Genomic DNA, 26,275 nt, shown 5'->3' on the forward strand with positions numbered 1-26,275 from the left:
AAAAAAACAACTTGATCAGGACATTCCTATCAGACACATTTTATAATGTTGCTTTATGGCTTGTTGTCAGTGGCTTATCAGTGATATTATTTAATGTTGACTACCAGGTTGCCAAATCAGGAGCCAAAACACACGTACACACATGTAGCTCTATTGACAACATATACGACAACTCTAGGACAACTGCTAGTACAAATAAGCAATCAAACTAATCAAGACGGATTCATTTGGCAATGGATGGTTTCATCAGCTGATTGTTTCCTTTGAGCAAGAACGTTCCTTCTCCGTCATTGCTTACACAAACCTCTTGGGCCCATTTCGGAAATCATGTTTGTATATCATTTGTTATGCATTATGTGTCATAAAAATTTGTCACATAATATGGAAAAACATGAATGCTGCCTTCTTGGTTAAATTACTGATAGTCATCATGTGGCTTTCTACCCAGGTGATTCACAAAGCTGGTCAGGGGACACATGTAGCTCATCCTACATGGTGCTTAAAGTTGTACGACTGATAGGGCTTAAACTGTATACAAACTGAGATATTACCATAGACTCCTCACCACCTGAGACTGTTTGAGCTCTCGTTCTTCTGGTCTGGGAACCCTGCTGGTGGTAGACAACAGGGGAAGATGATCTTTAGTTCACAGTATGTTATGTTATTAATGCCAGGGTGGAAGTAATGGGGCAAGGGGGAGTGTTTGGGCAGTAGTGAAGGTCGAGTGAGGAAAAACTGGATGCACAAAGGGGGTAATTAATTCTCAAAGAAGGTGAGGAGCGATAGAAAGTGGGGAGATCCATCCAATGAAGCATACGAGCTGTGAGGTTGACGGGTAGCAGGAGGGAGCACAACTGATTTGGAAAGTAACTGCAAATTGTGATTGGTTGATGTGATTACACAAAAGGTAAGGGAAATGTTTAGCAGTGTACTGTCAGTAACTTTTGAGTAAAGTAAATCAACTTAATATTAAGACAAAGGAAAAAAAAATCAAGACAGTCTGAGCGGCAGAAGCTTGCACTTCCCTGCTGGAGGGAAGAAACAGATTCTTTTCCCTGAATAGTAAATTTAATCCCCAGCCAGTGCAGCATCTTTAATCTCAGCCCAAGTGGAAAATAATGTTTAAGCTACAGTAACATCAGTCAGAGAAAACAGAGCACTGTGTCCTGAAATTGCTGGAGCAGTGAGAGTGAATTACTGTGCTGAAGTTCAAAGAAAGTTCACAAAAATGAGGTTGAATCTCAGACATGAACTGCAAGGAAATGATCAAATAGAGAAATAAAAAACAAAACAAAAATAGAAGAAAGTAGTTTCATCCAAGCAATCCAAAAGAAGTGCCACAAGTAAGATGACAATATCTGTGTAGTTCAGCCAGCAATGCTTCACAAAGACACTGGATGCTGTTCTGCCTATTATAAACTACACAACTGAGAAGACTGTTAGCAACCTCATTTGCATGTTTCATTACTACCCACCCTATACCAGTAAAGAATGACATCAATTGTTATTTCTAACGTCAAATCAACAGAATAAAGCAAAAGTAAGTGATAAGTGTGGCGCTACTCAATATTTTTATTACTGTCAACAAATCCCAAGACCAGAAACAATAGTGACTCTATTAACAAGTACTGTCTGTGTAGCAAAAGCCTGACATACAGTAGCTCATTCCTTGGTGCCGTAAGATTCTATTGTTGTGAAAAATCTATTAAAAACACATCAGTGAGCCACATGTTGCACTAGTTGCACTGTTGCTATGGTTTATTCTAAGTCAATCCCACACTCGCCAGAGCATTGATGTGTATTAATACACAACTGAAAATAGTCCCCAACAAATGCACTATTTCCTCCTGTTTGAATTATGTTTCCTCAAAACTAAATTGTCTGGCTGTTTTGGGAAATTACTGAGCCTTTAAAAAAAATGAAGTGATATGTTTGTGATGCCTTCAGTGAAAGCCTAACAAGGACCCCTAGGGATCCCCAACCCCATCTTTGACAACGACTACTATAGACAGGGTAGGGATAGGGAAGATGGACAATGTTGAGTGACAAACTGACACATTGTTAACAGTGGTCTTTTTATGGGATTTGACGAAGATAACAACAATATAGAGTAACACCAGCCTTATCCTTTTAAGGGTACCTTTGGTATTTTTCAGCCAGCACCTATTTTCCCATGTTTTGTGTCTAGGTGACAAATGGGGATAACCCTTTTTGTAACTGGTCCAGTATTAAGACAAACGACATAACAGGCTATGTAACGTTAACGGCCAGCTGTGCACCTTCAATTTACATCCACTTAAAGTGCTTTGTTTTACCAATGACAGGCTCAGATTGTTATTCTAAATGAAACGGACCATTGTGTTAAAGAGTAAGATTGTTTTTGTTTAACTAGAAACAGGTCCATAATCGCTATCACCAAACCCACCAGACTTCATTTAAATAAGCAGTCATTTTATAATTGTAAAAAAAAAACTACAGTATTTACAGTCAACGGAAACAAAAAAAAAAAGAAAAACTACAAAAGTTTTCTAGGTTCCCTTTCCACTGTTACAACAATCACTAACTCTGGTTTGGTTGAAATAAATCCTTATTTCACCCACTTGGATGTGAAAATATGCTGATTCCATACATGCTAAAATTACTGTTTATTTAAATGGAGTCTGGTGGGTTTGGCAGTTGCAAAGTCGGGGCTGGTTTTGGTCAAACAAAAAGGATCTTACTAATGAACAAAAGGTCTATCTCTGTGGGGATGCCTTCCATAGTGTTGTCGGACACCCATAATCATAATAATCTGAGCCTTTCAGTGGCAAAAACAAACACTTTTTGTGGACGTAAATGGACGGTGCACAAATGCTCTGAGTGGTTAAATTGCAGCCTGTCTCTGTAAATGCTGGACCAATTTCAAAAATTGTTGTTGCCGTTAGTCACTTAGATAGAAAAACATGAAAAATAATGTCCAGGTTGAAAAAATATCGAAGTTACCCTTTAATGTTATCAGACTTGTAATCACAGGTGAAGGCTACCTTTATCCAACAGGCAATGATACATGCATTAATCCGTAAAAACAGCACCCCTACACCTACATACACATTTAACATCATTAGGAGCTGTGTAACTGTAACTAGCCTTCTCTAAGTCCTCGCACTAACACATGCCGTTTATATTTCCCCCGATGGCTTCTTAATGAACCTACTGTCGTCCAGTCCATAGAGACTTGGCATTCAAGGGAAAGGCTGACATCAGCACCTGTACTTTTCCTGGCTTAACAAACCCACTGCTGTGACTCAGCTGTGTGACAAACATCTGACTCAGATCTTGTGACAGTTTGTTCGAGCCGAATCCCCACTGATGCTATGACTCAGGACTCTCTGGGGAGCACTTGATCTGATGTGGTGCTGCTCTTAATCTTACTTGCCCAATGGTTTCTACTGGAATGGTCAATCTGCTGGCACACAGCTGTAGCACCAACATTTCTACAATACATCAAACACAGCCGCAAGTGATTCACAAAGAGCAGAGAGTAGTGGTGGTGGGAGAGGAGAGGGAGGAAGAGGTGTGGTAATCCTACAGAGACAAGAAGAAAGGAAGGAATGGTAAAATAGAAGGAGCATAGAAAGCAGGAAGGAAAGGTGAGGAGGAAGTATGTACGGGCTTAGTACGAGCAATGGGAAATTTCAAATGCAAGGAGGAGCTGAGAAGGTGATTTGATGTGCGGTACACCCACAGCACTGAGGCATGTCAAGGAAAGGGTGGAAGTCAAGGAAGAAAGAGAAGAAGATGGGAGACAAGCTGTGGGGGTTCAGAAATATGTACCATGAGAGGAGGAGCCTGGGCCTGATCACTGACACCATCCGTCATACTCGAGGATCGGAGTCTGTTTGACAGCTGGCTCTGTTGGGGAAAAAAAAAAAAAAAAACAACAACTGCCTGTTATTCTGTCTGACACAAAAGGACCAACATTTACACCATTATGTAATTTAAAGGGACAGTTCACCCCCAAATCAAAAATAAACATTTTTCCTCTTACCTGTGGCGTTATTTATCAGTCTAGATTGTTTTGGTGTGAGTTGCCAATTTCGTTCATGCGTGGTAAGGCCGAACATTTGTGCTCAATCTGAGTGCCATCTAGTTCCGTTATATCCGAGAAAAGACAGACATCTTATGGACAATATCTCCAACACTCAGCAACTCACACCAAAACAATCTAGATTTATAAACAGCACCACAGGTAAGAGGAAAAATACGTATTTTTTTATTTTGGGGTGAACTGTCCCTTTAAATGTGGAGCGGCTTAGGTTTTGCATTCTCACCAGAGCAGAGCTGGGCCCTGGCACTTCACCATTGGTATCGGGAGTGAGTGACAGCCTCAGATTTAAGTCTTCAGAGAACTCCTGGGTGACAGGCGTTGGTGGTAGTTGTGGTGTCAGGATGGAGGAGGGGCCAGGCAGCGACTGGGCCAGACTGTCGTTAGGATCCTCTTCTGTGATGAGCTCCCAGGACTACAGGGAACCAGGAAACAATGATAACATTTCAGTTACCTTATCACTTCAGACAGCTGTGGCTCAGTATGCTGTATGTATGTTTATATTCTTCACTCTCTCACATTGTCCATGTCCCTGGGCTCCAGGTGCTCGTTCTCTAGGTCTTCACTGATGTGGCGTCTCGAACGGAAGACTCGGTGGGCTTCCTGATTGATCTGCCGCTGCTGATTATCACTCTCAGTCTCTGCGATCACTTCCCTGAAGGAGAAGTTATATTATACACAACATGTTAGTCAGTGGTCCAATGCAACTCCTACCATGTAATGTGCATTTACTCAAGTACGTTACTTAAGTACAAATTTGAGGTACTTTTACTTTACTTGGGTCTTTTCTTTTCATAACACTTAATACTTCTACTTACTAGTGAGTTTACAAATTAAGATTTTTTGCATTAAAAACATAAGAATAGTTTATAAAATATGATGTTTAGTTATCAATTAAACTATACAACAGTTTATATAAGTACAGCTGACACACTTAGTCGATTAATCATTTAGTCGACTGACAGAAAGTCATTGGTATGTATTTTGATTAACATTTAAGTCATTTTCCAATTCAAGGTTTTTTAGTTTTTTAGTTGATTTTTCTGCAATGTGCACTTTTACTTTTAATATTTCAAGTACATTTTCCTGATTATACTAAAACAGAGGGGAAGTAGAGAAACAGTTTCTTCATATTTGCTGAAACTGTCACTAAATCCATACAGCACTAAGAGACAATCTGTGAAAAAAAGATATATCTCTGCCTACTCTGTTGTTTTGTAGTGCTACTATTGGCCTTCCCACGTAAATGAAAACAACCAATCAGAGGTCAGGTGTCTCTTACGCAGCTGTCAGTCATGCCAATCACTGCTCGTGAATGGCGGCCAAACTGTCAAACTGGGCAGCGCCGATAAAATATGAATCCAGATTTTGTTACTGTACTGCTTATTTCTCACCTCAAAAACATATTTCAGTGTGGTGTTGTACTGTTCAGCTGTAAAATGAATAAGTTTTCTGCGGCTGGTTGGCAGTGCTTTGTATTTCACTCAGTTGTTTCCAACATGACAGCTGAGTCACACACTCTTCATTTTACAGCTAAACAGTCCAATCAATGAGAAAACAAAAACACAAAATTAACTGGCAAATATTTTGATAAAAAATCTAAGCCATTTTCTAATATATTTTAAAAAGTTTTTGGGGTATGTTTTTACTGAGATTTTCTCTTTTAATTAATATAAAAATAGAGGGAGGAGAGAGATCAGGCGTACATGTTGGAGGGCCGTTTCCACTGTGTGCTGCGGTTGTTGTGGTTGACATAGTAGGTGCGTCCCAGGTTGTCCACCTTCTCCTCCCAGCCTGGGGGCAATGGAGGAAGCAGCTGTTGGGGTCGCTGCGAGCCTGAGTCTGCAGACTCATCCCATCCCTGAAAGCACAAGTTCAGATTTGTTGACATGAGGCAGAATGACTAATTCACTGGTAGCCCCGTGGCCACAGATATGCCACTGAGCTGACAGCTTGTCAGACACACATGAACATCTGATTTAAGAGGGGGTTCGAGCATGGAATACTTTAAAGATGTTGGATGCACTTGTGGTTGGTTAAAACCTGTTGCTGTGTTGTGGCTTCAGATGTTTTTGTTAGGATTTACTGGTGTTTATTTGTGTTTGACACGCTGCCGGCTGGGTGGGATATCTCCAACCACATGAGCCTACCACAGGATCTAAGACTGAGCTAATGTGCATCAATATCAATACCAGCGTTGACACATTTGACCTCTCACTTTAAGGATATGTTGACAGAAGAGTAACCATGAAAAAAAAAAAAACACAGAGGAAGTCTCCGTACAGAGGAAAAAAAGAAATTTAGAGAGTGAAAATTTGAGATTCTTCACAGTGAGAGCACAGAGTGGAGGGAGGTTAGCGGAGTGGCATACAAGTTTCTGTACTTTTCCTGCTAAATGTCACCTTATCTGTGAATCCTGTCACTGTCTAAAATGTCTAGCACCTCTCTAGCACTCTTCAACAATCCACAAGAAGTCCTTGAACACACATACAAGAACACACATAAAGTAAAAGAGGAGAAGCTCCTATTTCTCCAAATAACAGGCAGTATTGTAAATGGTTTTTCCATACCCTGACCTGGAAAAGACTTTCAGACCAGATTCTGGCAGCAAGATGCTGCCCAAATTCTTAGAGGAAATAATAAAAAGAAGAGCCATCCTTTATCCTCTTACTCTCAGCAAAAAAAAAAAAAAAAAAAAAAAAAAAAACTCTCACATTTCTTCTGGTCCAAATTGGGACGCTCACTTTCATCTTGAAGCTTAGAGCTGTGTTTTCTTTGTGTGGAAGGAAGGAATAAAACTAGATTTTGGTTTGGCTTCAGGTTATTATGAATAAGACAGTTGAAAGCAGGCCTTAGGTAATGCTAAGTCAGCAGTTACAATGAACTCTCAACAAAGTCAGTGGCCAAGACCTTACCTCAGCCTCCTCCCTAATCTCTCCAGCTTCTTCCTCAGGTCCTCCTTGTTTGGGCAGATAGGCCATCTTCAGACGCAGGTAACCCTTCACCCTGGACTTGTGACTAGTGGGATAACATCAGCAAAAATGGACCCACTTGAGAACAGCACATCAAAACCAGGTGGCTTGCACCCTCAAGCTAATCCTAGTAGGCCAATGCTTAGAAATGCAAGGGAGTTTCCAAACTGCCTATTAGCACCAGATGGTTTTTCACCTTCAGCATTAAACAAACCGTCACATGGACTTACTGCTCTCTGGAGACATGACACCAGTCCACATAGTGTTGAAAAGCCATGATTTAAGTCACTGTGAGTTTAATAATCTGTCAGCGTCTATTACAGTTGCTAATTGGAGCAAATCACACACAATTTAACCTAAGAAGTTACAGTGCTTGTTTTCAATTTCACTGTGTACTTGGCACATCCTCTGGGTTCCCGTGCCTTCTTAAACACTCAATTCAAGGACTTGGCAAATTCCCTCAAATTCGAGGGTAATTACTTTTACAACACTGAGATATTTATAATGAGAACTAGCAGCTCGGAGACAACTCAAGACAACTAGAAAGAAAGAGAGGCCTAAACATGTGAACTTCTTTTGACTGTGCTGCGGTACAGTGATGGCAGACGATATCAAAAATATATGTATAAATTTTAACACTTTCAGTCTATTTATGTCTATTTTCAAAAAATAAAATAGTTTTAAGGCCTTGATTCTAACCCTTAAATTCACAAACTCTCAAGGACCCATGGGAACCCTGCATCCTGTTTGTCACATCCAGCAGAAACTGACCTTCTGGGCCGCAACAGGAAGTCTTTAAATGTGTAGGGCCGCTCCATAGCCGGGTCCTCTGTCTGCAAATTAAGAGGAGGCATTTGTTGACAGAAATCAATTGAACACAAAAGCAAATATATGTCAGACACTGTCAAAATATCAGAGTCAGGAGTTTACAGCTCGGCTGGAACCCTCTGCTCAGCAGCGATCCCAGGATCATTATGCAATGGTGAGCTTCTCCTGTTACAGACTGAACAGCAGAGAGCTCTTTTGTAATTCACGGCTATCTCCCACTACTCTGACTGGGGCAAACCAGTCCACACTGGCTGCTCACCACATACTGCTCTGTAACATACTGCTGAACCAGACTGTCTCTTTCCATATCAAAAGTAAGAGCTTGAAAGCAAAAGGTAATTATGTGAGATGTGGTGAGGCTGTTGGGACCAACCTTTCCTTGACATCCTGATATCAAGTTTTGTGACTAATGCACCCAAATAACTGTTTGAAAACATCACTGTTAAAAGCTTGACGCAAAGTACCCTACCTCATGTGTGACTCATGCAAAACAGGGCAAGGTACATGAGCTGGCACAAGATTTTATATTGTACAGTCAAGTGCATGAACAAGGTTAAAGTAAGTTAAAGCTTCCACAAGGCAGAGTAGCTACCAGTAGCTACCAGTCTGCTTCAGATGACTCAGCATGGCTGACCGGATTAGTGAAAAGTAAAAGAGGAGAAGATAGTGTAGACAAAAAAAGGTGATGACTAAAGTAATGTCCAGTAACTATGAATAAGACTTCCTACAACATGCAGTCAGGCATAATACTCATGAATCAAACCCACATGAAATGCAGATCACACCATATATACAAGCACTGCAGCTTATTCATGCTCAGTGTACGTCTTTCATGCAAATCCCCCCCAATATGGGGCCTGCAGGAGATGTAAGCCCACACTCCCTTTGTTCTGGCCTGCCATGGATTTGAAAGTTCATACTTATTCTCCTCTTATTTTGAAAATGCTGTAAAATCCTAACGATAATGACTAAGAAACATAAATTCTGTACAGCTTAAAAGGACATAATTTGAGTTTACAGCAATGTAGAACAGTGCTATCAAGCTTCCCTTTTAAATTAAATATGACTTATCTACAGAGAATTATGTTATCTCACTCCCCCTCATGTACTGCACGTGTATGTTGCTGTGGCTTTGAATCAACCAGTGAAGATAGAATGAAATTTAGAAAGTCTTGGCAAGACCACATATTTTATACAGAAATATTTTCGACAGCAGCTTCCTTTTTATTCATTTAGTTTCATTTTAAGATGGAGAGTGGCTGTTTTAAACAATATCCGGCGTCACTACAAAACAAAACAATTTAAAGGTTTTAAATATGTTTATGCTCCCAAAAAGAGGCACATGGGTTTCTTTTATGTTTTATACAATCATCTCTGCAAATTAATGAAACTACTTTTCAGCACATGAAAGAGTAGTGTTTTTATTTTTATTTTACATTTAATACATTTTAATGTAATGTAATTTAATGTCACATTCAGATTAATTTTTGGCCCTTCAAAGGAAGGAATTTGGGTCACCAATTTTCAGCACTGGCTGCATCAGGACCAAATAAGCTCTCTATTCCATCCACTGACTTCATCTCTCAACATGACTCAGCTGAAACTTTTATCTGCTGCTAATTTTCCTGGACCTATGGGAGTCAGGCAGGCCATTAATAATTAACCCCAACACCTTTTACTGATATGCTTTTAAAGTTCACAACTTAGACAGAACTTCAGAGAGTCAGGCTGACAGCACAGTTGTCAGCTGAGTAAAGGAGGTGTTTTGTAGGTATTTTGGTTTGACATTTCAGCTCCTGTTCACTTAACATCCAACCTAACCTGTAAAAACTCCAAAGCAGCACACACTGGCTCTGCATGTTATTGTTTGCAAAGGCATTTATCTCCCAGCAGTCCACAGTTTCCAAGCCAGTATATGTGAGTGAATTTGACAAGTTTAGCTTTTTCCACTGAATCTGAGGGTAGCCCGCCCTCAGGTCAGTCACCTCTGTTTATATTCTAGACAGCCCACTTTCCATTGCTAACAAGGAGTGTGCTGTTTGACCACAACAACACGCTTCTTGTGAGGCTAGCACTTTCTCACACTCAAGAGAGACGCACACATAAAAGCACTCTTTGCCTGACCTTCACAGAGGTTAATCAGACAGAGCAAAACTGAAGATAAGAAACAGCTGAGTATTCAAAACACTGTTATAAGAGTCAGTCCAGACACATACCCACACACACGCACATTTACACACAGATGCAAATAACTCACCGGCAGGTGACTGAGAGGAACATCAACCTGTCCCAGGAAATCATCTCTGGTCTAGAAAGAAAATGAGAAGGTCACCTTCAGCAGCATAATTTTAGAAGTAGCAGCTTTTTGGAGTGTGTCTGGGGAATACCAAAATTTCCAGCAGGGGAAGAGAGGGGAAAAACCACAATGTTGAAGTGACACAGCTAAAACACCAGATAGTCCAGCAGCATTTTGTGCTTATTTGTCACAGACAAGAGTGACAAGAGACAAAGATTTTCATAACCTCCAGCCTTTTAATGAACACCTGTAGAGATCTGAATATTCAGATGGAATGGAAGTGCAACTATGTTTGAGCAACTTCTACCTCATATTACTTTGTCACACACTATTTGCTCTAATGTGTTGTGGCTTATTTGGCAACTATGACTTTATCTTCTCTGCCAATCAGATTTCCACAAGTGTCCATTGCAGAAGGCTCAGTCTAAGGTTTTATTTATGGACAAGCCTTTGGTGTCATTTCATAGGAGAAGAACCCGTGAACCCAGCAAGGAAAAACAACACCCACTGCCACCAGACTGAAGCCATGTCAGCCAAACAGAGGGAGAGAAGGACAGAGGTGACACAGGGGGAGAACCAAGGGAAGTTTGTGTTTCAGATTTAAGAACCCCGTAGATTTGCCCTTCCTTTTGTCATAATTAATGCAGACTGAGAGGAAAAGGGGAAGATTGGCGGATGACTGAGCTGCGCAGCAGCAGCAGCCCCCAGTGGGAGCAATGATTACCTGTGTGAGATGAAAAAGGCCATTCTTGGAAGACGCCTGTGTGTGGGATACAACTGATTTAGACAACAGGCATTATCTAACAATGATGCTTGTCTGTAGACACTGGTTTGACAGGAAAGGCTAAGTTTAAACAATGCGTGACACTTGGATCAGTCCAGTGTTTCTCTGTGGGTTGTGGAAGACTGAGGAGCGGTCTGCTGTACTACACAAAATGAGTGTTCATTTATTCTGTAAGCTTTAAAGGAATATCTAAACTCCATATAACCATTTGCTTATTAATTACTCACACCATGTTATGTTTTATTCATGAAGATAACGTTTCTCTTGCATGTCTCGACAGTGAATGAGTGAATCCAAAAACTGAGAAAATTCTTGATGAAGTGAAGTCATTGAGGTCCACATTTAATAACAAAAACGTCCGTTTACAAACTAAACACAACTCGTGCAGTATAATCCAAGTCTCAATTGCTGGGTAACTGACCTGAGAATGAAACTTATCTATACTCTCTTCAAAGCCAGACTGCATTGACAAAAACAGCAATTTTACCTCATAGAACATGGAAGCTGCTGGTCTATCACTGCCTTGATCAATTAGTTTGTTTGCATTACTGAGTGACTTTGGCGTTTTAAATGGTCAGTAACCCTTAAAAATGCCAGAGTCTCTCAAATAAGATTTGCATTATACTGCATGAGTTGTGTGAGAGTTTATAAACAAATGTTTTGATATAATTTTGCTGTTATCAAATGTCGACCCCAATGACTTGCATCAAATTTTTTCTCAGTTTTTGGATTCTTCATTCACCGTGGAGGCATGCAAGACAAATATTTTCTTCACAAATTCAAGGTAACACAGGGTGGGTAACTGATATGCAAATGTTCATTTGGGGAATGAAGTATTCCTTTAATACACAACAGTAGAAATATTCAATATTGTGGCATCTGTAAAAGTTGCTTCACTGCGGCACTGGAGTAGCACAGTCATAAAAATTCAGTGTGAAGTAATGAAAACAATTTCCAATTGAACTTTAAATGTGGGGAACCCTGTATATTGACAATGAAATTTAATGTTATTCGTGGTCTCTTTTTAACTTTGCTTTGAGCTTTGAAGAGAAAGTGTGTGAAAAAAGGTTCAAACGACTTCTTTTGTCCTTTGTGCTTCCTTTACATCTCGTCAAATTGGTTCTGCGATGTCAAAAAAAAAAAAATTAAGTAATGTAGCAAAAACAAGAAAAAAATAAGCTGATACGAGGTCAAGGTATACAGCAATTACATATTCTGATCATCAAAAGCAAAAAGCAGCGCTGAGAAATGAGTTCACCGGGCTCAGACCACAGTTAACAGACCTGTAATTCAATGGTGAAAGGTTATAAATGAGTCACATAAAAACACTGACTTATTAATGCACAGCCACGTAAACAGACACTTGTGAATGCACACACACACACAGACACACAGACACACAGACACAGACACACACACAAATCCACTCACTCTTACGCAGACACACTCACAGTTTAAACAATCTCTTCTTGGAAAAGCCAGACACTACTGTGTAAGCTGCAGCAGTATCTGCTTTCATTTCCCAAACTAACTACACAATTAATTCACTTCTTGTGCAACTCCCGAGTAATTAAAACAGTGAATCATTAAGCTTTTTTTTTTGACTAGGCGAGCAACAAAAGCAAACCTTGACCTCAGCAAGAGTATGACACTATCATATTACACTCTTTTACACATGCTGACCTGTAACATACAAAGGGTTTGTAAAAGACTTAAACAATTACACATAAAGTTTAGAGGTACAATGAATGCTGAGATTTTTCTAACCAGTTAAGACTTTCAGCACTAATAAGTTACTACAAGCATTTAATTTTCACCTGGAAATCTTGTTTGCTAGACTATCAAACACAGTGGTGCTATAGCCTGTAACCTATGAGATAGTCATGTGACAATGGCAGTATCCCATAGGACACGTGTGCTCCTGGGACACATGCCTGTTATTTTCTGTCCTTAACAATAACAAGCATTTTAAGCTGTGGGTATATGTATGCAGAGGGATATAATTGCAGAGTCATCAAGGGGTCACAGTTGAGCCTGCAGCTGCCTCCCAGGGCCAGGTTACACTCAGAGAGGGAGGGTGCCACCAACAACCAAGAGGAGGAGGCATGAACAGCAAAAGACGCAGAAGAAGAATTGTAAAACTCTTTCTCAAAAAAATAAATAAGAACACAAAAGAATCTCTGAGATTTCTACCCATGACAACAGAGGTAATGATAATCCTATGGAGTTTACAGCATTGAACCTGCGACATTTCTTTCCAGAAACAATGGCATTGTTATTCTCTAATAATAGACAGATAAAAATGGAATGTAAAGAACATTTTTTCAAGTACTAAACAACAGTTTTTAGGGTACTTGTACTTTACTTTAGAATTTCTATTTTATGCTACTTCATACTTTTACTCCTTGACATTTTGGAGGCTAATGTTGCACTTTGTACTCCACTACATTTATTTGACAACACTAGTTATTAGTCACTTTGAAGATTTAGATTATTACAAAAAATATATAAATTGACTTATAAATAATGATAGTATTATTAGTTAAGCTACCCTGCAGTATGTGAAGTAATTCGAGTTACCTCCACCTTTTCCAGCTACAACATTCAAGTGATTAAAAGATTAATGCATGAATTAAAATCTAGTAATATAATAAATATTATTTTGAAATGTGTTAATTCTGCACCATGAGGAATTTTACTTTTGGTACTTTACATACATTTTGATGCAAATACTTTAGCACTTTAACTTTAGGTCCTCTGTCTGCATTTTCTTCATGTTTTCTTATCTTCTGTGTTCGGGATGTTTCTGGGTGTGTGCCCCCACAGCGCACAGGTGTGGTCGAGGCTTTATAAGAAGGTAGCGACCAGGTGCCAGATCGTTAGCAGCACGCATCCAAGAGGAAGCTCTGAAAATTGCGTACACAGCCTTAAAAAACGCGAATATAGCAAACGAAGAGTGAATCTGGGGTCGGCTTTCACTTTTACTGGTGATGTTGTTGACATACAGTGAGCGACAATTCCTGTGTAGTTAACCTTAAAGTGAAGTTTTGAATGCAGGACTTTACTTGTGACTAAGTATTTCTACACTGTGGTATGAAAAAATAAAACCAGAAGTATCAGCAGGCCTGGACACCACAAGAGGTAAGTGACAAAACAATCTGGGGGTTTTTTGTAATTTGGGGGAACCTATCCTTAAGGTGGTAGGATGTAAATAAAGGGATAGTAATTGGCAATGCTAACTGTAGCCGTACTGAACTGCCATGAAGATATATATGAAGAGGTGGTAACAGGCCAAGAGTTCATGATATACAGGAACCTGGATGGGGTCCAGACTGGCACTGAGGTGTGAACAGGTTGTCTCACCTACTCAACAGTCTCCGCGCTGACACGACTGAATTACAATGCCATGCATTGTATCACAGCTCAGAGATCAGAGCTGACAGAGAAAAGCCCTTCACAACAATAGCAATCTGAACCCGTTTCACATGGTACTGGACCGAAATAAAAAGAGAGTCCCCCCGCCATCCATCCGTCCATCCACAATCCTGTCTCAGGTAAATATAGCAAACCCAGTGGCCTGCAAGAGCTCTTTGTGAATGGAAACAGGGGGGTGTCGAGGCAGAGCTGTAACGAGGGCATGGCACTGTGGCATAGCTGTCTGCAGCTAGTCTCGCTGGCACACACACACACATATACACACAAAACACACCGGTAGTATCCCATGCAGGGCTTTAGAAAGGGGCACTCCAACTCCAGGCTACCAGTTGGGGAAGACCTGTCATTATGGTCTAAATGAGGATTTCCTCATTGCATGAAAAAACAGGATGCCCTGAGGTAACACAACACTGTGTGTCTTTAAATAATGAGGAAACAAGAAGGTGTGTAAAATGCATTTAAGTATAGCTGTCAAAAACATGACTAAAAATATATTAGAACTGTAGATGAATTAGTGGAGAGCTGCCAATAAGCAAGCCTATCACACCACAGATCTAATCATGCCTCAGGCTCCGACTCTGTGACTCTGACATAAACACAATCTTGGATTTATAACATTTATATTATCAGGAAGGCAAGGGAACAGTAACTGTCAAAAATGTTATTCATGCTATGAAAGCTTGGCAGAGGGCCTTGGGCACTGGAGCACACCACAACAAATTTAATCTCATTTCCTTATTGTGGTGGTTAATTAAATAATTACTCGCCTGAACAAACTGTGTATATCCTTGAAATCAAAGAAATGTACTGAATGCATTTCCTTCCTTATAAAACATTTGCACAACTGTTTTTTTTTAATATTGCCAGCATGCTTTTCCATCAACACCTTTACTGGAGTGTTGCTCCTTATTCTGGCACATTGCCACCTCCTATTGATGAGTGGAATAATGTCACACTAGTGGCAGGACGGTATAATGTGTTGCCCGCTTACAAAACTTAAGACCTACTCATGAAAAACTTCTCCACAGCATTGTCAGAGGTGGAAAAGGCCACAGGGTACCTTTAAGTTGGATTCATTTGAATTCACTGGTACAGCACAGCCTGGGGGCCAGGATCCCCCAAAGGTTGCAAGAAAAATCTGAGGAGTCATGAAAAGATTAACAGGATAGGACTGCAGAAAAAAATTCTGCATCCCCAGATAACTTTTTTGCTAGACTTATTTATAACCTTCAACAAAGAACCTGAGAAGTAAAAATGACTCTTTGACTAACTGGTCATGACTCATGTACAAAGAACCTTTGACAAGAGGTCGTAAATAGATACTGCTTCATTTTTAGGGGACGCAAGCCAAAAAAATTGGGAACCACAAATGTCCAGGGTGTATACACTGAAACAGTGGGAGGCAGGTACAATATTTTAAGTTTCTTTTTTTAAATAATGGCTGCACACTCTTGTCAGAAAACCCTTCATGATAAAGTACTGGGAATGATCCTTGTATAGTCAGTGAGAGACCCATAATTTGGAAATCCATCATATATTATTATTTACAGCTGCAACTTGAAGTTTAAGTGGGTTATTTAAATTTTAAATTGATAAAAAAAAGTGGGGTGCAGAACGTACTGCTGCTGAAAAGTCCATTATCTTAAGTGCTCTAAGAAGAAGCTTGTGAATGATAAATTAGGCAATATGACACACTGATTATAAAAGTGCAACATTTAGATCTGCTTCACTTCTACAGCTTGAGCTATGTATGGAAGGAGAAATGAGAGAAACATCAAAAGACGTCAGGCTTTCAAGAAAGAGATGCTTATTAGAAATCGAGATTGTTGCTTGGCCCAATATGACATCTTAGTTCGTAATCACTCACAGAGCAGCTGCGAGGATACGGATCCATACCAGTCTAGAGCCAAAGAAGACATGCTGCCTGCCCGCTCTCAAAATCAACAACCTCACTAGAAACAGACTAAAGATAGAAACAGCCAACTCTCAAAGAGCACTGGCTGCAGTTAAGGGTATTACCAAACTTAAGTGTCACATTTCTGTGAAACAGAAGGCAACAAGTGCACGGGGAGAAATTATCCATTCATCCATGAGCCTGTTCCTGTTTTCCTTTCATGACTGAATTGGCCAATGTGTGTAAAACTTGAAATGCCTGTGGCTGTGAAGTGAAAGAAGGCCAGTGTGTGTGATTTAGCTCAACAACCATGTCTGCACTTTTCACTTCCCAGAATGTCACCACCCTTTTCCTGCACCATACAGATCTCTCCTCAACTGGGCTGAATTCAGTGAGTGACAAATTAGTTGCGAAATACTTAAGACATCCCACAATGTTTGCATAATGTAGGCAGTATACATTCCACACTGATTCCCATTTGTTATGCTCATGGCCTATGAAATGAACCTCCTCTTCTGGCTACACAACATACAAGCTATCATATGTTCGGCTAAATGTCATATGAGCCAGTTGACCCGTCCACTATTTGTTGTGATTGTTTACAAATCATTCTCACAGTCATTTTTTCATCATTAAAAACTAAAAACCTTGCAGATCTTATTACCAAATCCCATAACAATATTTACAAAGTTTTCATTCCACTTAAGTTTACCTCAGAGTTATTCCTTGTTGAATCATTGCCATGGCCCACATCCTGATCTCCACCTCCACCTGGGGTAAAATATATCTTGAAATGAGGCTGCCTCCTAGAAGAATCCCCACTGATTTTGAAAGTACAACCATTAGGTCTGTTTCTTGCTTCCATCCTCTCCATGTCTGCTTCAGTCTCATCTTCAGTTTGGCTGTCTGCACCAGTTTCCTGGGGTTGATTTTCCAGCAACAGCATCTGATGAGACGAGCTTCTCCCCAGTCGAATTCTGGGGTAACGCACCGTACGGCTACCTCTTGACGCGGCAAAGCCCACATCTGTGCATTCTTCCTGGGAAGCAGCAGCCTGTTGCCTGCCCTGGCTCTGATCCTGGTTCTGATTTTGCTGGAGCTGAAACACAAGTCTCTGTGTTCCACCATTAACAACTGAGCACTGGTCCAAGCTCTGCTGCTGGACGGACCAGCCAGTGCTACCATAAGGGTGGATTCTGAAATGCTGGATGTCAGAACCGTCTGGAGAGTTCCTCTGGATACAAATACCACCAACACTGATACCAGGTTGACCTCTGCTATACACAGTATGTCCATTGGAGCCAATACTGAAGACCCTGCGTTTGGGCAGGTTCGGCTCTGTCAGAAAAGTTGTTGAGTTTAAAGTTTCTGGACTGTAGTACGGAGGAGGCGGATGTAGTGGAACGTCCGCTTGGATCCGTGGTTCAGTATAGGCAGGCGCAGGACCTGGAGGAGTGTAACAAGGTGGCAGGACATCATCAGCATAACCACGGGAATCTCCATTACTTGATCCATTGGAGCGCTGAAGGGAGATGTGCATTGAAGAGCTCTTGGTGGGCCGAGGCTCAGCATAGGCAGCGAGCTGCGGTATGAACATAGAGGAGCTGCGTTTAAGCGAAGGCTCTGACCTCGAAGCTCTTGGTGGGGCATGCTGCACAGCTGGCTCCTGAGAAGGCGCAGACACCGGAGGTGGCTGCATGTGGAGCGCCGTGACCACATCATTGTCTCCCTGCTGGTCCTCAGAGTCTCCTTCCAGTATCTCCGGGGCTGTGTTACTGCGGCCTGAGCCAAAGTACAAACGCAGACGTTGAGCCATTTTCACCTCACGTCCCACAGCTCCCGTTCCCTCTCACTCTCTCTCTCTGCTGTTTGGTTCTCTCCTCTGGCTCCAGTCTCTGTCTCTTAGTGTCGCCCACTTCTCTCCTTTGGCTGGCTGGATGACTGATCCCCTTTTTTTTCTTCCACTCTCCCTCACCCCCCACCCCTCCCACCCTCTCCGAGTCTCTTCCACAACTTTCCTTCCACAGTAAACTGTACGGAGCAAAGCAGTCACACCACAAAAACTGAACAGCCACTGCAAAAGAGCTGACAACTTTACACTGTGCACTCAAAGGAATGGCAGAGTGGAGGATAAAGAGAGGAAGGGTGAGGGGGGGAAAAAAAGAAGGATCCCTGTATGCCAGACTCTTAGCACTACCAAGCACTAGCGACAGACAGCAGAAATAGCCTGAGCCGAGTGACGGCCAGCATTCCTGACATGATTGGATAAGAGCGACCGGCGCTCCTGGTTTCCGAGGTGACAGTGGGTTGCTCGTAAGTCATGTGACCACAAATGGCCCCGGCACCTCCTGTTACAACCCCATGCTGCCCTCAAGTGCCAACTGGCCCCCCAAACACACCCCACTTACAACTGTCAATCCCTTCCACCACACAAATGATCTCCATCTAACACCACGCCCAATTCCCTGCCTCCACACCTCTCATCGATGTCCTTCCTTCTACGTCCACACAGTTTGGTCATTTTTAACCCCAATAAGTTACCTTATACTTTTGACACTTCATTCCTTAACTACAACTGCTGATTTTCTTGTAGTGGCACAAAATATCTTCCTCAAAACACTACTGTCTTCAGCATATAGGATAAAGTAATTTACCTCAAAACGTTTTTGTCTAAATACCTTGATATCGATATAGCTTCAATAATGTAAGGTGGACTATTGGTGCTTTCACGTAATATTTACACAATGAGATTTTTGATAAATAGTTATCAGTAGTGTGGATATAAGGGATGGCATTTTAAGTAACTTCTAAACTCGAGAAGTAGCATTAAATTATTGTAGAGTACAGGTAAAAAAAAAAAAATCTAACAGACAATTGGCCAATAACGGAAAACAAGTACAGTTTGAAATGCATTTATTGAACAACCAGGCTTCAATTAGCCTACTAAACCATTAAGTTAACTTTAGAAAAGTCAGCAAACGATCTGTTGCTGCTGTCACAAAGGCTGGATGCAGCACCGATGGACTGTCCTTGGAGCTGCTCTCCTCAAGGTCAGTTTAACATCTACCTGGTTATTATGAGCTAACACAAGCATCCGACACCAAGCCATTAACCAGTCCCAGCAACCTCACACTGATACTGAAACAGCTTGACTCTGTTGGTAAACCCTTTAATAACCACTAGGTAACTTTAGCCGTGTGATGCTAACACTTCGCCCTATCATTGGTGGTTTCTAGGTGCAGAGCTCACACTCCTGCAGCAGTAATCTCTTGAGGAACAGAGAGAACAACAGGGCAAAGAGTCTATGAGCAAAGCAATACACTGCATGCAGCTCCACAATTAAATAAGATTTTTCATTTTCATTTTATTTTAAATAGTAAAAAAATATATTTATAAAAATTATGTTCACATGTGTGATGTTGAGCAGCAATTACTCAATACATTAAACAAATACTGACGTCCAAACTGAGTACTCATACCCATTCCTAGAGGATATAATGACTAAGTGTGTAAAGGGAAACAATGGCACAGCTGGAACAGTCTGGTAAGTTCAGAAAATTACTTTACTGTAATGCAGCCTTTAAAACCAGGAAATTACAACACTCAATATTACGATCTCAAATATAAGGCGATATCTATTCTTATATCATGACATAATACTAACATATTGCCCAGCTCTAAACTCTACCTTTACACTATCCCTTCATTAATGTAATGGCTTAAGGCCATTGCATCTCCCTTTCTGCTGTTACTGATAAATCTATATTCTTTTTTAACAGGTACACTGGTCACATCCTGATGTCCAGGCTTTCTTGCTAAATGTTACCACTAAAAATGCAACGTTCATCAATCAATCTGGAGGACAAATTGAGCCCTGCTACTTCTCGTAGCTTGGAAACAGAAAAAAAAGATGCATAAGGAAGTTGTTGCTAAAAATGGACCAGAAAAATAGGCAGCGGCAGAGTGAGGAGCAGAATATCTGACAGATTGCAGCTTTGATAAGGCAAACAGCAGAATCCTCTCTGGAGAAAGATATCCAAGTCTTCTTCAAACAGAATAGACTACGCCGTCTCCAGTACACAGCCAAACACTTAACTGTCTGGTGGTTTTATAGGCCACTCTGTTTGCATCCAAAAACCGCCCAAGATACGACTCAGCTGTGATCCTAACCTGCGATGCTCAAATCAGGCACACAAATTATGATGTTTAAGCACTTGTAATGTTCTATTTGGCTACAGTTCAAGATACAACAGAGAGATTTCCACAACATCCATGAGAACAGTCTTTTTTACTGTCAGGTTAGCATGTGAAGATGGGGGTTTGGGGCTACTCTGTCCTGAGACCAGACTTGGTGGGCGAGCTGTCTGCCTCCATGCACACAAAGCACCCTATGATAATTTGGCATTTCAGAACTGTGTCGTCCAAAAAGTTGTTCCCACTTCTATGACTGGTTTGACCTATGGTTCAGTGCTCAGTGTGTCACTTTATCGGCCTCAAAAAGCATGCTGCAACAAGCTGACAGCCAAACCACTGATGGTGCGCCACAGTGGGGAAGAAAAAAAAAAGGAGAGGACAAGAACAAAAAAATGAAAGTTCTCCATTGTGGACAAGAGGGCATCAAGGAGACAAGTGATATTGACTTGAGGCAGTGATACAGCCAAAAGAAAAGACTGTAGAGCAAGAAAAAAAATCATCGCTTAGCAGCCGGTTACACTTTGCGATGACACACTGCCTACAGTGTTAGGCACAGTCAATAAATGTGTGTGTGTGAAATGTTATAGAGAATGTTCTGTATAAAAGAAACAAAATGCCAATGTGTGGTCCAATGGCAGCATGCCCAGCTTGCCAAATGACATAACATGCCTGCTTCAAACAAAGCACTACACTGTATTGTAGGCCTATTCAACCTATCTTTACATTCTGTGTTAGCTGTCAGTCTCATATGTAGTTCTTCCATATTTTGTAAGCACTAACATTCGTTGATATTCAATGTATCTAGGGATTTTCTCCAAGTACACATAGGTAAGCGGCAATCTATCATACATGCTATAATGCAAAGCTTAGTCAAACTTTTCATCTCTTCTGACAAATAAACAATAAATTAACGGATGCAAGAGAACAGGCAGTCCCTTGAAAGAAATACTGGCCAGCGGTGGAGGAGCTGCCTTGGCATGCACCTAGAGATAGACAGAAAAGCACCTCCTCAGACATATAAGGAGAGGACCGGGCTTGAGGCTGCCTGTGCTGTGCTGTTGTTGTGTCTTCCTCTTCTATATGGCAGCAGAGAGCTCCCACTGAACTGAGGGAAACATTACAGCTGCCCTCTTCTTTGCGGGCTGAGCGCCAGCAATTCCCTTCTGCAGAACATGCACACACAAGAGGCACTAATGTATGCAGTGATTTTATCAGTAACATGCACATTAAAGTGACTGAATGAGATTTAATCATAAAATGTCCCCATCTTCACTTCATTATGTTATCAGGAAAACTGCAGGATGTAGTGTAACAAAAAGCTCAAATCTTGTGACCTCCCATGTCGGTCCTCCACGCACAAAAACAGCAGTCCCGAACCTGCGAGGCCCAGACAGAATGGGCCTTATACAGCCAAGAACATCAATACTATGTTAGGCTGGATCGGCCGTTTGTTTTATCAAACATCAAACTCAGGACACAGACCCCAGAGTTACTGAGAATTTATAGGAAATAAATATTACTGCAGTTACAAAACCCTTTCAGGAAATCCCTTCCCTTCTTCCATGGAACAACATCTTTGTTACGTCAACAACCACTTCACTTTCCTTCGAAGATGTTTCGCCAAGGTGAAGGTTATACAAAAGCGTGAATTGGTGAATTGATTATCCAGACCTACTTGTGCTCTTTTTAATTGCTGCAGCTCTTGACATTGTGCAGACATTTAATCTAGTTGTCATGGCAACTGAGGGCCTACAACGGTCTTAATTTCACAAGTCAATGAAACTAGTGTTCTCGTCTGTGGTGGAAATCTGAGAAATTTGACATAAGAGGAATGTAGGAGTTGTTAGCGGACCACAGCCTTAAAGCAGAGCAATGAAACTAACAGATGAACAGGCCGTGCAGTGTCTGTGTCCATGTTTTTTTCCTAGGAGCATCGCAATGTGTTTGTTTTGAGTTCTTTTGACTGAGCCTACAGCTGAAATCCTGCGGCATCAGATCTGGCAATGTGTCAGAGAGTTCACAGGAAGAAAACTGTAAAGACATAGGGCGTCGCAAATAAAGTCAGAACAATTCATTCCAGTTTGTTAATAACCCTTGTGTTGAAATGAAAGCAGAACTATTCTGGGAAAATGGCATAAAAAGCAATACAGGTGTGCGACAATATCAGTTTTACAACCATCATATTTTATTTGGTGGCACATGGATGTTTTATTGGCATAATTGAGACTAATCCATAAAAGAAAGTACTACCAGAAAGCCCATTATCACCGATGGAAATGGCACTTGATGTTACCAAGACAATATGATGTCTATATAGTTTGAAGTGGAAACAAACTGCGTGAAGTAAATTGAAGAGGTTTGAGTTCGCAGTGGGTGGAACTAAGTAAATCAACTACTGGGGAAAGCTGTCAAAACAAACAGACTGCAATTAAAGTTATTGTGTGATGTATGCAACAGAGGGAGTGAAGGGTAAGAGGTTACGAAGTGTGAATCTTACCAATCTGTTTTCATCAAACACCTCGAAGAGTAGCCTGTGATTCTGCGGACACACCTGTGTTGGCAACAAAATAACAGGGGAGATTATACAGCAGTCATCTCATAGTTATGTTACATACAAAGCCAGTGTAAATGTACATGCATACAAACACTTTTTAGGCAATTACCTGTTTGTTTTTGCATCACAATAATTCATGACTAGTGGCTTGTCAATCAGCGATCCTCAAATGGTTATAACATAGGGCTGAACTATAATTCTTTTATAAATAACCAGTCAGGAGTAATCATATGCATGTAGCTAAGCCTCTAAAGTCTAATATGGTCCATTTGATTACAGTTCAGGAGGAGGTGGCACTCTCTGTTAAACTGCAACTAAAGATTAACAACTCTGACACTACCGCTCTAGAGTAAACAAGAGAAATAACAGAGCATCGTAGTGGAGGGTGCTGTTAAGAATCTGACACATAGTAAAGCATGCAAAGAGTTCAAAACATGAACTCACTCTGAAGTAGAATTCCTCGTTCCATTTGGGATTGAGGGTCTGAAACACAAAGCATAGATGTGGTTAGACTAATAATTCATTATCAGTGAACACTATCATTAGTCTTACGCTGAAAACAGCACAGATGTATGAAACCTATCCAACTGGGAGTGAGAGAAGAGAGCCCAAGTGAGAAATTAGGCTCTATCTTGTGCGTCAATGATCCTCTTAGGTTGTTAGGAAGTTTGTAGCTAACAACATGTCCCAGTGATTGGCATTAGTCCCTAGATTAACAACCATGAGAATTTTCATCCACTTTCTGGATGGGTCTGCTCAGTGTGTGGACGCTCAGACTCTCTCCTTCTGCCTCACACATTTGATATTTTATTAGACTGAGAACTATTTGACACATCTCATTAAAATTCCTTGGGTGATTGAAAAGACTTAAACACCAGAATGTCAATGAAACCTTGATTTCACAGGTCACTCTGATTAATAAACACTTTACAACATTTTACGGCAGCGATGAAATAACATCTCCATTTAAACAACTGCTGACAAAGCAGAATTCCAAATGAACCCACTGCCCTTTGACCAAAAGCCAATTTAAATCTAAAATCAGTCTCGAAAATTTTTCTAGAATAGTATGCCAAATATCAATGTTTGGTATAGGCTCAGGGTAACTTCTGGTTACTGATGCTAATCTCAGAGTGGCTCTTCATTTCTCATCGCCATCTTGCCACAAGCTATACTTTTATCCTCAATGACAAAGACGCCATCAAAGGTGTCCCATTTAAAGACACACAGAACCCACAGAAGAGCCGAGCAGTGATGCTTCATTTTCTGCTCCACATAGCAGTGCATTGTCAGCTATTTATATCCAGTAAGGCAACCGTGGCCACTGGCAGCATATGTCTGCCTGCGTGGAGGCCTGAGCTGCCCGACTCCAGCAGAGGGTTGGCTGGCAGCTACATGAAGCTAACCTTAACTAGCAGGAAAGGAGACATTTACAAAAGGAGCTGAGTCAGGCTATTTTACAGTGTTAGAAGCCAACAGCTTCACTGGGATTTCTCCCCTGTATATTATATAACTTGTAATGCACAATAGCATGCATTACAGATTCTGGATTAAATGAGAACATGTGACAGAACGCTATAGGCTTCATTTCAGCTCAGAGAAATGCACAATGTGAGCAATCATTATGGACATATGGTTCAAAATCACAGCCCACTTCAACATTAAAATATCCTCTGAAGAGTTTATAGTAATAGCAAGTAATAGCTCCCCCTGCTGTGAACAGATTTCCTCCCAAAATAGGCCACTGAGGTGAAAAGAGCTTGCCCAATGTCTCCCTCTACACTCTACAGAGCAGAAAAGGAAGCACTGCCTTCTGGTTCTTTACTGTGGTTTCCATCTCTAGAGATGCACTGATATGAAGGAGAGGTGGTGGCAGCATAGGGGGTGGGGCTATTCAGAGAACATAGTAATCTCAAATCTGTGACTCAAAAGGGGAGTGAACAAAGTCACATTTAAATGGCTGTGCAGTAAAAGCGTGGTGCAGGTGTGTGGGAGGGGATTACTGCTGCAGGAGTGGCCAATCTGATATGATGAAAACACATCAGAGTTCGTTAGGTCTCAATCTACGAGCCTAAGGTCTGTGCAGGACACAGGAAGGAGCAGCACTATGCTACAGATGCATGCATCAGAGCCACTTCTTACTTTAGGACTTACCTTTTTAATGGTTTTTGTTTGGACTAAGGCAAGCTCTTTGTTTTCATCCGCAACATAGAGGGACAGTTTGACGTAGGGATCGCTGCAGAAACAAAACAGGAATAAAAGAAGAATCAGTTTCATCTTGAGCTTTTCACAGTTCTCACTTTGCAACAGCTCATGCAAATTCACAGGTACAAATCGGCTCCCACAGGCATAAGAGTATTCAACAAACATTATTTACAGATTGTATTGCTGACAAGAAACACATAATAGTACAAAAACAAAACTTTTCCAACATCTCTCTCCAAAAAAAGGCCAAAATACTATGAACAAATAACTGTTTAAATCAAGCAATATCTGACTAAAACGCAAAAATCTGACCAAGCATTAAGTGGCAACTTTATGGCTGTACTTGGCGACTTGTATTTAACTTTCATTTCGCTGAGCTGACGTCTCTAAATGCAGCTTTCAGTCATGTCAATCACTGCTCATAAACTGTGGTCAAACTGTCAAACTAGGCAGCGCTGATCAAATATGAATCAACATTCGGTGACTGCATTGCCTATTTCTCACATCTAATGTTTTCAGAAACATATTGCAGTGTACTGTTAAGCTGTAAAATGAGAACGTTTGTGACCCCGCCACCATGTTGAAAACAGTTGTGTGAAAATGGCCCAGCGGCTAGAGCAAATGTTTTCATTTAACTGCAAAACAGTACACTTAAATATGTGTCTGGAAACATCTGAGGTGAGAAATAGGCAATGCAATAACAGAGTTGATTCATATTTGATCAGCACTGCCTAGTTTGGCAATTTGACGGCAGTTCACGACCCGTGATTACCATGATTGACAGCTGCGTTACAATCTCCTCAGCTCTGATTGCTTGATGTCCTTCAGCCACAGTAGATTCTAGCAAATGCCATCAGAGGCACTATGAGGAGGAGGAACAAGATATTTTTCACAGACTATGTCTCTCTTATACTTTTGTCAGGATATGGTGACAGTTTTCAGAAAATATGACAAGTTTGTTACCAACTGAAGCTTTAAGTACTTGACAGTTTTTAATTCTATGTACTGAAACACACTTTTAGGTCTTAA

General features: G+C 40.9%; 1 protein-coding gene across 7 annotated transcripts in view; it reads right to left on the bottom strand.

The window, feature by feature from the left end:
* nedd4l (NEDD4 like E3 ubiquitin protein ligase) overlaps window positions 1-26,275 on the bottom strand; it is a 56,395-nt gene that overhangs the window by 20,211 nt on the left and 9,909 nt on the right. The window contains exons 3-14 of one of the 7 annotated variants that reach the window (XM_078162142.1): window positions 25,196-25,277; window positions 23,486-23,524; window positions 22,985-23,038; window positions 10,905-10,940; window positions 10,142-10,192; window positions 7,828-7,889; window positions 7,000-7,102; window positions 5,791-5,945; window positions 4,604-4,739; window positions 4,311-4,499; window positions 3,814-3,891; window positions 552-611 (exon numbers count right to left, since the gene is read on the bottom strand). In XM_078162142.1, the coding sequence (XP_078018268.1) occupies window positions 552-611; window positions 3,814-3,891; window positions 4,311-4,499; window positions 4,604-4,739; window positions 5,791-5,945; window positions 7,000-7,102; window positions 7,828-7,889; window positions 10,142-10,192; window positions 10,905-10,940; window positions 22,985-23,038; window positions 23,486-23,524; window positions 25,196-25,277 (1,045 nt within the window). Of the gene's footprint in view, window positions 1-551; window positions 612-3,813; window positions 3,892-4,310; window positions 4,500-4,603; window positions 4,740-5,790; window positions 5,946-6,999; window positions 7,103-7,827; window positions 7,890-10,141; window positions 10,193-10,904; window positions 10,941-17,005; window positions 18,246-22,984; window positions 23,039-23,485; window positions 23,525-25,195; window positions 25,278-26,275 lie in introns of those variants that run through there. The other 6 variants (XM_033646366.2, XM_078162143.1, XM_078162139.1 and 3 more) reach the window with 6 other exon arrangements.

The sequence above is a fragment of the Epinephelus lanceolatus genome, chromosome 19, assembly GCF_041903045.1.
Source record: "Epinephelus lanceolatus isolate andai-2023 chromosome 19, ASM4190304v1, whole genome shotgun sequence".
NCBI classification, from domain to species: domain Eukaryota; kingdom Metazoa; phylum Chordata; class Actinopteri; order Perciformes; family Serranidae; genus Epinephelus; species Epinephelus lanceolatus.